The sequence below is a fragment of the Myotis nattereri genome (assembly GCF_964212035.1).
Source record: "Myotis nattereri genome assembly, chromosome: 6".
Taxonomy (NCBI): domain Eukaryota; kingdom Metazoa; phylum Chordata; class Mammalia; order Chiroptera; family Vespertilionidae; genus Myotis; species Myotis nattereri.
The window spans coordinates 75606116-75620472 of NC_138081.1; the positions used below are offsets into that span (position 1 = coordinate 75606116).

Sequence of the window (14357 nt, forward strand, 5' to 3'; positions counted from 1 at the left end):
TATACAATAGACTAGAGGCCTGGTGCATGAATTCGTGCACCAGTAGGGTCCCTCGGCCTGGCCTGCGGGATCAGGCCGAAACTGGTTCTCCGACATCCCCCGAGGGGACCTAGATTTTGAGGGCGCAGGACAAGCTGAGGGACCCCACCTGTGCATGATCGGGGCCAGGGAGGGATGCAGGAGGTTGGCCAGATGGGCTCCCACACAGTGTCCGTCCTGTCTCGCTCAGTCCTGATCAGCCAGACCACAGCAGCAAGCTAACCTACCGGTTGGAGCGTCTGCCCCCTGGTGCTCAGTGTATGTCACAGTGACTGGTTGACCAGTCAACTGTCTGCCCCCTGGTGGTCAATGCACATTATAGTGAGTGGCTGAGTGGCCTTAGCATATCATTAGCATATTATATTTGATTGGTTGAATGGACGACTGGACAACCAGACACTTAGCATATTAGACTTTTATTATATAGGAGGATTATGTACAGATCACTACTATAAGCTAAATTCAACAGAATACTCACATAATTATACTTTATAAAAGTAGTCCCGACATGGATCTGAGTGTATGTCATTAAATGTGATCAACAGGTTATTTTAAATCTAAAAACTCTAACTACCATATTTATGTAAGAAGTATGAGTGTCTGGGGTTTGTAGTGGTTTAAGTATGGGTTACCTGTGCTCAGCTGCCTAGTGCTAAACTGAGCCATGTTGGAGCCTGAGTAAAACCAAAAAATTAGTAATTCTGTTCTATTTTTATTTAGAACTGATGTTTTGCTAATCATAGATTTTTTGCATTAATTTTTATTTTTTTAATTACTGCACTAAGACATTATTTATTTTGACTACTAAGTTTTTTTTTTGGCTCCCTTAAATTATGTACTCAAGGTGAGTGCCTCATCCAGCTTGCCCTAGTCCTGGCCCTGCTGCTTCCCAAATCCATGCAAAAGAGGAAAGAACAATTGTAACACTACTGAAACCACAATCCAGTAACAGAGAGCAGCTCATAAAGCATACAGAAGGGGCAGAGGAAACCAAAGACTGCTACAGTCATCTGTTAATTATGGGTGGAAAAGGCAGGTTTGGAAGCAATTACCGAAGATTCTGAGAGCTGAAGAGTTTGATTTTATCTTCTAGTCCAGGGCTCAACAAACATCTTCTGTCAAGAGCCAAATAAATATTATAGGCTTTGTGAACCATTTGCTCTCTGTCAAAACTACTAAACTCAGTCTAGTAGAGCACAAAAGTAGCCATAGATAATATTTAATGAACGGGCATGGCTGTGTTCCAATAAAACTTCCTTTTGTGCATTCCAACAGCACCTACTTCTGATTCAGCATTTACCATATTTTACTAATATCCACGTTAAATAACTGCCATACCTGCTAGATTTCGAAAGACCCCTCTAAGTAAAATCTTAAGATGTACATCTTATACATCTATGCTCATTGCAATATAACTCAATAAATGTGAATTAAAATAATTAAACCAGCCAAATTATCTTCACAATCTGTAACTCTGCTTTAAGTAGGTATAAAGAGCTATTGATTTCATTTTAAAAGATAACTGAATACAACTAAAGACTAACATCATGAGCTCACACTCCACTGCCTCTATCCATTTCCAGCCTGATACAGGATTTGAAACCCTATGACCCCTCACCTTTTAAAACTGCAAGAGCCTCCACAGGCTCAGAGAGAACCCAGCCCTAATGAGATCAAAAGCTGGAGGTAAGAAAACTATGCTAATGGCAGTGTCCTGCCAGCTGTCTTATCTGTCACACAACATGGCAAGCATTAGGGCTCTGGATAACACTAAGGATAGGCACACATGATGAGGTTAAAAATGGGTTAATGAAGAAGGAAATAAAGGTGACTCAATCAGTAACCAGTAACCAATACTTTACTGTGTTTAAAGTATTAGGACATGGGGAAGTAAGTAACTAGCAGTATAAGTCAGGATACAGTGTTTAAAAAAAAAGAACTATAGACATAAGTATAAAAGTGCTGGGGTGGAAACTTCAGCTTGATGCCCAGAAGAGAAGGATTCAAGCAGGGCCTTGAGGGCTGGCTACAATGTTAATAGCAGGAAGCAGAGGTGCAAACACTGACCAGAAACTCCTCCAAAGATATATATGGGCACAGAAAGCACCAAGATATTAGGACTAGTGAACGCTGCATAATGCCAAGGTTTTGTGCCTGGGGACTGTCAGTGATGGTGGCTTTAACAAACTGAAAGACTGGAGGAAGGAAGATAAGGTGTAATTTTAGACACACTGAGTTTGAGGTGACAGCAAGAGTCAAGTTGAAATGTCTAGTAAGAACAGGGGTTTTGCATTAACCTCAAGCACTGGAAAAAGTTTATAGCCATAAGGATGTTTGGGATAAGCTCCATGATCCCAACCTTAAGTCAACTCACTAATCTATTCAGCAAGTATTTATTAAGCACCTACTATATACAAGGCACAAATTGAGGGGTGGGAGGTAAAATGTAAGACACGAGAGATGAAGTCCCAGCCCTCATGGGTGTTATATTTTAGCGGGAAAAACAGGCTGTAAATAAATAAACAAATAAATAAATAAATAAATAAATTTATTTTTAAAAAATCACAAAGCCAAGTAAGGAGACTAGAAAACAATGACAAGGGCAGGAGGTCACTTCTCAATGGTGGTCAGGGAAGACCTCTCTGAGCAAAGAACTCTGTGCAGTAAAAGAGAAAACTCTGCAGATTTGAGAAGAAAGGCTTTCAGTAGAAGAACAGGGAAAGACCCTAAAGCATGAAACAAGTGTGTCATGTTTGAGGAAGAGCAAGGTCAAATAGGAGGGACAAGAACCCAAAGGGCCATGGTTACGGGTTTGTATATAATTTCTCTTAAGAGGCCACCCATCAACTACCAGCTAGATTATAGCATTCTTCTAAATGTTCTCCCCATTCATTTTTGCTCACCTCTAATCTGTTATCTACATTGAATAAAAAATTACCTTTGTAAGACACTTAATGTCGACCCCCCTGCACAAAGCCCTTCAGTCATTTCATCCTATATAGTTCCTGCAATTTACAATCCTCACTCTACACCAAGATTTATCCATGCTGTTATTTACTATTGGAAGATAAAAGCATGCAAAACTACACATGATTAGGGATTCATACATATATAGTAAAACTAAAAGAAAAAATACATAAACAGAAAATTCAGGATAGTGGTTGCTCCTGGGAAGAAAGGAGGAAGGAAAAAGGGAGGGAAAAGAATAGGATTAAAAGAAAAAAAAAAGGAGATAGAAGGACAATAACCAGGAGTTCCACGGTATCAGTAAGGTTTTATTTCTTCAGCTAGGTGATGACTATACAAGTGTTCATCATACCTTTTTTACATACTTTTATATGCATGAAATATTTCAGAGAAAATTATTTTAAATCTTCAATGTCTTTCCACTGATCTTAACATAAGGGCCAAAATGCTCACTGCTCTGGGCACATAGGCTCAATCCTTCCCCTTCCAGCACACACTTTCCTTTGCTGCTAACCCTGTTCCTCTGACCTCTCCACCTAAATAGCCAATTCCTATTCTCCTGTCAGACTCAAGGACATCCTCTGCCCCAGACAAGACATCCCATCCCCTCCTTGCAGCACGCTGCACATTCACAGCACTGACCACATTGTAACTTAGATAACCAGCAGCTTAGGACTCTCTCCCCAGAGGGGCAAGGACTCCAGAAGGGTAAGGATCCTGCCTGACTAGTTCATCTTCCCCATAGGCCTCTGCAGACAGTGGAGTTAATTAAAGTTTTTGGAATGAATGAAGGGGCAGAGAAACAAATCTGAATGGAAAACACATCTCCCAATAGTCCACTCTTCCATCTTTTTCCTATTCCCAATTCCCCCTCCTCTACCACTCAAGCAGTGCGCATGGCAAATGGTCAAAGTACAAAAAAGAAGAGAAATACGCAGCTATGCTTTAAAAGCAGGGTCCTCTAAAGGCCTATCTTATGAAATTGCTCTTGGCAGTGGTGAAGAAAATTAATTTAAAAATTGCAAAAAGAAAAAGACACTGAACAATATTTTGTGCTACTTTATGAAATCTAAACCTCATCAAAATCAGTTTGGGAGGACAAATTTTATTACTGAAACTAAGTCCCAAAGAGCTCATTTTTAATCTACTGCACAATAGTGCCCTTTTTAAAGTTGGTTTATTTAATTAAAAATCATCAAAGAAAAACTGTCTGGAATGTTCACACTTATCTGTATCAATACAAAGGAAAGGAACACTGACTTTTAATTACTGAGTAGAAAGGGCTACATGCTTCTTTTAACGTGAAATGAATTTTTTAATCTTTCATGACAGAACATTTTTAATGTGCATACAAGTAAAGAAAACAGAATAATAAATCCCTGGGTATCTGTCATTTACCTTCTATAGTTATTGACATTTTGCCTATCTTGTTTTATCCCATAATTGACTACTGGAGTATTTTTCCCACTGGGGATGTGCCCGCAACCCAGGTACATGCCCTTGACCGGAATCGAACCTGGGACCTTTCAGTCCGCAGGCCGACGCTCTATCCACTGAGCCAAACTGGTTTCGGCGGTTTTTTTATATATGCACAAAACCATTTTCAAACCCAACAAGATGAACAAAAGTTCCTTAATATCACCTAATACTGTCCATTTTCATATTTCCCCAATTGTCTTAAAAATGTCTTTTTACAGTTAATTTGAATCAGGATCCAAATAAACCCATATTTTACATTTAGGTGCTATCTCTGAGGTGTCTTCTAATCTAGGAAAGTCCTCTTTCCCCACCTTGCTTTGCCTGCCCCCCTATTCCCATGACATTTATTTCTTGAAGAAACAAAGTTAATGGTCCTGTAGTATCTTTCTTTATATTCTGGACTTGGCTAATTGTTTCCTCATGGTGGTGTTTAACTTTTCTTCTACCTTTCCTATTTTCTTTAAATTGAAGTTAGATCTAGAGGCTTCATTAGATTCAGTTCAATCTTTTTTTTTTTTTTTTGCTTCCTATTGTATTAGAAGGTATATAATTTCTGGTTGATCCACTTGTAGTGATCCTAAAATTGTTCAGAAGATGTACCAGTCTTAAATTAACGGTTTCAGCATCCATGCATAACCCTTACTTAAAGTCATTTATTTAGGGGCTACTAAATGGTGATATTATTCCTCCTGCATTTATTAGCTAGAATTCTGTTATAAGAAATTTTCCACATCAACTGTTTTCTCCACAATTAAATTCATATAGGAAAGGCAGGATAAATGCCTTCATTCCTTACCATTATTTATCAATATTCAGAATGAGGCAGTTATCCTAGTAATCTTCAATGGTGACCAGTTGGGGTTTTTTTATAAGTGAAAATATACATATAAGTGTGTCTATGTGTGTGTATAGTTTTTCAATCCATTGCTGTCATTCCTGTTGATGTTCAAATTGCCCCATCATAGTCAATAAGAGCCTCTTCAGGTCGTATCTTCTAACCTTTTGACAGGATCTCAGTGGCCTTTCATAACTTTCTGACCAACCATCTCTATGTGCCACAACATTATTTCTTGTCTTTCTCACAATTATTAGTAAAAATCAAACTACACCAAGCAGGGTGATGACGAGAGAGAGGGAGGAAGGGAAGAAGAAAGGGAGGGAGGGAGGAAGGGAGGGAGGGAGGGAGGAGGGAGGAGGGATAGGTATCTTTTTGGTTGACAAATCTGTTATTGGATAGTTTTAAATATAAATACATTTCTAAAGAGAACAAAATGGTGTTAAATGCATGAGTTGTCATTCTTCATTAATAGTTTTTTTGGGTACCTATCATTATAATCTTGTCAGCTAGTATCATTATCAAAGAGGTAAATAATTGACTGTTTTAAAATAAGGCACATCTTTACTCTGAAATGTATAGTTAAATACATTTTCTCCACAATATACTACTTGTTGGATAGTTATTTAAAAAATACATTTTACTAGTATAAGCAATGATAAAAAAAACTTTAAATGGATCAAATATCTTTTAAGTTTTCAGCAAATTGATAAGCCTTGCCATTTGACAGTGAAGACAAATTTTAACTATTTTTAAAAAAGGTAATAAGCACACTGAAAAGTAGACATTGAAATAAACACTGTCTATGACATATTTAAAGTGAGTCTGAACTTGCTTTCCATAGCACAGTGCTGTAAGTCATGAAGTAGAGAAACAAAGATAAAACTCCTAATTACCCTCTTTTTTCTCCTCGCTGAACCTTTTAAAATTTTCCTATTCTTCCACTCCTGTTATACACTCAGCAGCAGTCTAAGCTAAAGGCATTTTATGGGGCCCAAAAGACATAACGGCTCTGCAGCTGCCAGTTAACATGGAGAACTTGATTTCTGCTTTGATGCTAAATTTAGAAGCCATGCAAAGGAATAACGTCCATGATTTTCTTTCATTTCACCAAGACCTTCATTCCTCAACACCTAAAATATATCTAGGTCTTGGATTTCTCCTTTTTGCTTCAATACCTACTTATCTGACTATCTGAAAATGGATTGTTGGACATTTTTCAGACAGTCACTGAGTGGTGAAATGAGCAACTGGAAGATTCCTAACTTGTTTCATGCCTTTACAACCCTATTATAATAAGAGCAAATAATAATAGCTCATATTTATTTAGTGCTGGCTCTGTTCTGAGCACTCACAGCAAACCTAAAACACCAACTATTATCCTCATTTGCAAATGAAGAAACTAGGTTTAGGGAAAGTAACTTGCCAAAGGTCACACAACTGGAAAGTTATAGAACCAGGATTCAAAACCATGCTGTTCATCATTCTAAACTCTCTCCCATGGGAGAAAAGGACCCATTGTGTGCTATTCTATTGTATAACAAAGTTTCTCTGGACACATTGGTGGGAAAAAATAGGAATCACCTGTGATCATTCACTTACTAATTTATTCAACAAATTTTTATTAGCTCCTCAAAACTCTCCTTTGACTTTAAATCCTTTTAAGTGTCTCTGCATATTTGGTATAAGAGACAAACTTTGAATAAATGCTGTGCTTCTCTTTAATGAAAAAAACCCCAAATATTCGGTATTATAATACTGAGTTTTAAGTTCATCATCAGAAATTCTTTCTCTTAACAACCTCATGGAGGATGACTTTTATGAGATTCCTACAATTCTCTACTCATCACCGTTCTTGGTGTAATTTGAGTTTTATAAACAACTAGAGGCCCAGTGCATGAATTCGTGCACCAGTGGGGTCCCTAGGCCTGGCCTGCAGGAACTGGGCCGAAACCAGCTCTCCAACATCCCCTGAGGGGTCCCGGATTGCAAGAGGGTGCAGGCCAGGCCAAGGCACCCAACTGGTGCATGATCAGGGCTGGGGAGGGACATGGGAGGTTGGCCAGCTGGGGAAGGGCCACGGGAGGGCTCCAGGGCATGTCCGGCCCTTCTCACTCAGTCCCTATTGGCCGGACCCCAGCAGTAAGCTAACCTACTGGTCGGAGCATCTGCCCCCATTGGTGATCAGTGCACATCATAGCGACTGGTCGACCGGTCGACTGTCTGCCTCCTGGTGGTCAGTGCACGTCATAGCGAGAGGTTGAGCAGCCTTAGCATATCGTTAGCATATTATGCTTTGATTGGTTGAATGGACAATTGGACAATGGGACACTTAGCATATTAGGCTTTTATTATATAGGAGGATTGTGAGAAAAACAAGAAGTAATGTTATGGCACATAGAGATGGTTGGCTTACAAAGGGTTCCTTCTTGTTCATACAACCCCCTTTGTCCTTCAGGAAAAGCTCTGTTCCTTCCTCATCTGAAGGATGAATCTCATTTAGGTGAAAGCAGGAGTGGTATAGAGTTAGAACTGGGCATGTGATGCTCTTCTAGCCACTGAGACATGAAGAGGTACTGCTATAAGGCTTTAGTAAAGTCCCAAGATAGGGACATTCACTTTTTTTGCTCTTTGACCTCACAGGGTGATGAGATAATAGTTGGAACTATAAGGAGAATAAGAAGAAAAGAAACCCACTAAGGATAAGAGAGTGGAAAGACAGAAGGAACTTGAGTATTTGATGGCATTGTCTGTCTCAACCTTTGAATTAACCAAGCCTAGACCCATTCCACCTCCATATGCTTGGTTATGCGAAATAATAAACTCTGATTATTGCATGCATTTTTTTGTTCAGTTTTTTATTATACTAACAACCAAGGCATCCTAACTTTGAAAAGAAAATGAGGAAGGTCAATCTAGAATAATAGTCTGACAAAAAACAAACAAACAACAAACTATGACCTCAGTTAAAAAAAACAAGTTACATAATTAGAGGATGATGTAAACCTAGTTTAACAGCAGTTCAAATAACAAAGATTGAGGTACTTTAGTAATAGATTCAAAGTAACCCAACACTATGACATGGCTGAAGAAAATATACAGCCAGATTAGGTAACATTATTAGAATTAGAGGCTCAAGATTATGTTGGCAAAGTCTTATAAAGCCCAGCACTGATCAACACATTTATGGGATAAATTAGGTATAGAATATTAAAAGCAACATTAAAGAACAGGAGAGTATGCAAAGGAGTTTACCAGGAGGGTGACAAATGTAGAGACCACGTAATCTGAGGACAGGTTAAAGGAATTACAAGTGCACAGTCTGGAAGAGAGAAGACTGAAGGGGACATGATGACTATTTTCAAGGGTTCTCCTGGAAAAGGGAGATTGGACTTAATCTCACCACCTCACAGAAAGGCATTAGAAGCAACAGTTGGTTGCCTGGAGAATAGATTTGGGCTTAAGAGAGCTGTTTCTAACCACTACAGCAATCTAAAAGTCAGGCTAGTTATGGAAACAGTGAAATTCAATTTCACAGAAATGAAGCAAAGACTGAGAGACCATCATGAGGAACATTCTAGAATAGTATTTTCCAGAAGGTAGTATGTACAGGGTGGGGCAAAGCAGGTTTACAGTTGTGAGTACATGAAACACAGTTTATTCTTAAATTATTATTACTAGAGGCCTGATGCATGAAATTCGTGCAAGGGACTCGGCCCTTGCAGCTGCAGTCGTTTGCCTCGGCAGCTTGCCTTAGCCCTTGCAGCCCCAGCTTCGTCCAGAAGGTCGTCTGGAAGGTCGTTCGGCTGTCCAGTCCAATTAGCATATTACACTTTTATTATTACTGATTAACTAAAAGCCCAGTGCATGGAATTCATGCACGGAGGCAGGAGGTCCCTCAGCCTGGCCTGCACCCTCTCCAATCCGGGACCCCTCAGGCGATCCCACAAACCGGCAGTTGGACATGCCTCTCACAATTCGGGACCGCTGGCTCCTAACCACTTGCCTGCCTGCCTGACCGCCCCTAACCACCTCTGCCTGCCTGATCACTCCTAACCACCTCTGCCTCGGCCACGCACCCAGGACCCAGGCTTCCCTCCTCCTGCTGGCCGCAGGCACCCGGGACCTGGGCCGGCTACAGCTGCTGGCACCGGGACTGCAGGCGGGCAGCTTCTCCCGGGCCCAGCTTTGTCAGGAAGGACATCCAGAAGATGTCCGGTCTAACTAGCATATTACCCTTTTTTCATATAGATTATTGCATTATTTTCCATACAAACAACTGTAAACCTACTTTTGCTCCATTCTGCAGTACACACACCACTGGCAGTATGAGATGATTTTAACTGGTACATAGACTTTATTTTATTCATTATATGTTTATTTTAACATGTTACAATTTAATAAATATACATACTAAATTAGCTATCAATCCTATGGTTTCATGAATGTAACTATTTTAAAATGAGTGAAATAACATAAAGCTCACTTAAAGAAAAACATTAAGTGATATAGCCTACTTAACATAATTAGATATTTTATGACCCATTAGTTACAGCCATAGAATTTATATAGATAAACAATACACGGCACCAAAGATTTAATAAAAAGAAAAAAAAACTTTTGAAAGAAAAAATATTTAAAAAAAATTTTTTTAATTAATTATATGTAGTATAAGAATATGGCAAAAATCAGGAAGGTACCACAAAAATGTCTGCATTTTGGACATCCTGCTCTGTGGAAATTCTTGCATTGAATATCCTGAAACTAAAGTCCCTCTTTACCAAAGCTGTCTTAATTTTCAGTGATTCTATGAAAATATAATAATTTATAACTACCCTTATTCAAAGAGCCTTCACAATAAAATAGAAAAACTATAATTTTTCATAATTTTCACTCACAATTTTAGAAACACTGATTTTTAACAGCTATAGCTATAAAATGATGTCTGGAATCCTCATCATGAATCTTTTATCACAAAAGACTAATATTGCATCTGATAAGCATTTACTAAGTAAAGGCTTCTATGGGCCAGGCCCTGTGTAGACACACATTTTAAAGTAAATTTGCAAGTTTTCATTTAAGATTTATTGCTACCTCAAGAAAAATGTTTAGACATTTAAAGTAAAACATCAAAAGAGGATGTCTTTACCATCATGTTCATTAAAAATATAGATGTATTTTAATATAACTTAGTAAGATCAAACTATTTTTTATGCTACACACTATCTAGAAATATGAACCAGATTTAGATTTAAAATCTCTTCAGTAATTGATGCTCTTGCTCCAATATATTCTGAAAATCCTCTGGAATCCTACTGAAGACCTAAAGGCAATCTTGCAATGTCTTTGTGAAAAGTCCGCCTACCTCTATCTTGAGGCAGATTATGGCAGGCATATTCCCACAGCATGAGGACAGTGACGGGCCACTCTGGAGGAACTGATGCCACGGTATGCTTACTAATGGAGGCATTTCTACTGACTAATGAGAAACCTGACCTCTTCTTTTTTCCTAGCTCTTTCGACCAAGAGGTAGTTTATGTCTGAATAATCAAATAATAAGTGACTTACAACCTGTAGGACAAACACCAAAGCTTAAACTTCTTATCCCCTAAGACATTTCCCCAAGTTTGCATCCCCAAATATATTTCACCCAAAGAAAAACCAAAGGCCCAGGGAGACTCCCTTCCTACCTCCTGAGTGTGCTCCTTGTAGACTTGCAGTGGCCCTGTGGGTTTGGCGGTGTCCCAGAGCTGCAGCGAGCCATCCCCACTACAAGTGACCAGGACATGTTCATTGTTCTCACTCCAGGTCACGTCAAACAAACCATCGTTCCAGTCAAAGCTATACCAGGAAAAATTACAACAAAAACATCTAGTTATATAGGCAGTTGAATATAAAATAAAAATAACATTACAGTTTTTTTAAGTTTATCACATTTTAACACATACTATCTCACCTGATCTTTACAACAATGAGAAATAAGTACAACTGGCACTTGTCATATGCAGAAACAAGTTCGGAGAGGTTAAAAGAATAGCCTAAAGCTATATTAAAATTAGGTCTGCCCACTAGCAATACAGCACTATTTACATGAGGGCATGCTGCCATACTTGGGTGCTCCCTGTTTTTTGTGGTTCAGAGGCGGGACGAGCAAGCACTTTAAAATACTAATTTAGAGCAATAATTTCAATGTCTCCCATAAATCTTTCACATGAGCCATGAGCAGGTAGTTATTTTCTGACAGCATTTCCTTTCTTTTCTCTACCTTGACTGCTCTGACGGAGGTGTTGAGTCCAACATACAGACAAGACATGCATGGAAAGACAGGAAAGAGATCTACAAAATGGGTAATTAGCTTCTGAATGAGTGAAGCTAAACAACATTAAGAAGAGAGCAAAGATACAAATGTCACACAGCAATATACTAATTAGTTTATTTTTTAGTTTTATAATTGGACACTAAATGGACACTAAGAGACAAGAGCTGTAGAAGAAAAATGACAATCAAACTTGATGGCAAAAATAAGTTCTACACTATGGAAATGCTGAAGTTTCTTTTATACTGCAGATTTTAAAATTTAAAAAAATTGTATGGATAAAGAAGATTCAAAACCAAATTCTAAAAAAAAAACAACAAAAAAACCCAAATTCTATTAAGGCTTTAATAGCAAAAGAGAATACATATAAGTTAATAATTAGAGAACCATCTTACCTTCTAAAAATCCTAAGCCCAGATTCATCTTGATCCAATATTAGCAGAGTTCCACAGCCTAAGGGAAAAAAAAAAAGTTGAGGTCATGCTGTTGAACCCACCAAGGGACCATCTAGGTCAAGGAGGGATGAAGCACTGAGTACCCAACTTTACTACCATGAATTTCTCCTTGAAGTTATTGAGACCTTATTTACAAAATAATGGGTTTGTGTTCTCCATTTGTCTTTCTATATTGTGTTTCAATCATTAAATATTAAACTTACCATCTCACCTATGCTTGGAATCCCAATAGCCCTAACAGAGGAGATATTTGAGTTCAGATTCTGTGGCCAGGCAGGTACCAAGCACACAAATGTCCTAGATGGGTATTATCATCATCCCTATTTATAGGTGATAAACCTCCGGCTTACAGACCTGCAGGCCTCTGCTCCTGCTCCATCACACTGCCTCGCCAATAGATCTCAAATGCATTAAACATGGGGTTTTAAGACAAAATAGCTGGTGGAATTTACCACAAACTTGGTGGCAAAGTGCTGAACAGAATATATGTTAGATATCAAAGATGAATTATTTTTATTAAGGGACCAGCATATTTTAAAAGTTTATTTGTTATAGGAACTGAGGAGGGGACTCTTTTATTTATACCTGACTGGTTTGTTTGTTTTTAAATACTAACTCCTTTAAAGTTTTTGTAAAGGTTTTAATTTAAAATATCACAAACTCATGAGTCTACAACCTAACTGATGGGCAATTATTGTCAATCTAAATGTGCAAGCGCTAAGAGCTAATGGTGAAAATATAAGAAAGCAAATATTTCCTCCGAGTTTTGGAAATCACAGTATTTTTTTCAGGTGTAGGACCAAACAAAAACTACTGCAGGAAGCTGACATTATGTAGGGACTTGTTTCGTAGATTTTCGGTGTTTCAATAATAGCTAGGACATGAATTAAGAGAAGAAAAATTAAGACTGGAACCCTGCATTTCAATCTAGTCCATGACAATGAACTTAAACCCCAAATAAGTGCTTGCAAGTAAATGTCTGTATTCCTGCTGGGACAACAAGCAGTGAGGGCAGAACTTCATACATTTCATAATGGCAATTGCGAGGAGACTGCAAGCGCCGGCTCGGGGGCGCTCGGTTTACCGCCGACGGCCGAATGCTGGCTGCGGGGAACGGGACGAACCAACAGGCCCTGGGGTGACCCCGCGGACGGTTGTCCAGGTGCTGTGGTGGGTCCGACCGGTCCGAGGGGCCCCGCGGGCTAAACACACTCCCCAGGGCAGCGTGTGCCTGGGGGATGGGGTGTCAGACGGCTGCGGAGTCGGCGCGCTCCCAAGGGATAAGCACAAGGACGCGGGCCACTGGGCATCTTCCACCAGCTACTTCCGCACCGTAACCGGAGGGCGGGGGTGGGGGATTGACACCAGCTCCCCACACTGGGCAAAGTGGGGCGCGGGGCCGACCGGCTCCTCCGCTCCCCCTGGCGTTCGGTTGCGGCGCCGTCCGCTGTCGGAAGTGCTTCCCGACGAGCGGGAGGAGCCGGCTCGGCTGGAACCCGCCCCCGCCCCGGCGGCGGGGCCCGGCCTCACCCGCGATTCCGTAGTGCTGCGCGGCGGCGCAGGCCAGGCGGCCGGGCAGGTACGGGGAGAACTCGGCGGCGTAGCCGTGGCGGCCCGGCACCCGCAGCGTCCGCACCGATCCGCCGTGCGCCGCGCTCATCGCGCCCGCGCCCCGGGGCCGCGCCTCCCGGCCGCTGGCGCCCAGGGACTCCGAGGCGGACTGGCCCAGGAGTTGGAGCCCTGTGGGACAAGGCGGAAGTAAGGGCACCCGGTGTCCTGAATGCTGGGTTTCTATTGGTCGCAAGTGAAAGGGCATAGACGCCAACGGAATTCATTTTTGTTTTGGGCAAAACAAACTAATTGGCGCCACCTGCAATGAACTGGATAAAACAGAGCAGTGTGGGCTAGGTGACAACTTTAATTTTGCATATCAGCCTCCATTGCGGGGCTCTCTGGGTTTTATTAATTCATTGAGCTTTTGAAATTCTGGCATCAGGAAATGTCCCTCATTAATACAAAATGAGACAAGCTACCGCAAACTCTGAAATCATGCAAGCTAGTCCAAAAAGCAATTGAGAGCTATGTTACCCAAGATAACTTGAAGTAATATTAAATCAAGTGGAGTGAAGCTAAGTAAAAAAGGCATTAACTTAAAAAGAAATCTCACTACATATATCGTATAGTAAGTGCTCAGATGCAGAGCTAATTAAGGAAAACGAAGGCTTGTTCACTCATTCATTCAAACATTGACTAACCACGTATTATG

General features: G+C 40.3%; 1 protein-coding gene across 1 annotated transcript in view; it reads right to left on the reverse strand.

The window, feature by feature from the left end:
• Window positions 1-13863, reverse strand: part of PEX7 (peroxisomal biogenesis factor 7) — a 66752-nt gene extending 52889 nt beyond the window's left edge. Inside the window, exons 1-3 of the mRNA XM_081093947.1 lie at window positions 13622-13863; window positions 12032-12089; window positions 11011-11161 (exon numbers count right to left, since the gene is read on the reverse strand). Of these exons, the coding sequence (XP_080950073.1) occupies window positions 11011-11161; window positions 12032-12089; window positions 13622-13751 (339 nt within the window). The 5' untranslated portion in view covers window positions 13752-13863. The remainder of the gene's footprint in view (window positions 1-11010; window positions 11162-12031; window positions 12090-13621) is intronic.
• Window positions 13864-14357: the final 494 nt, after the last annotated feature.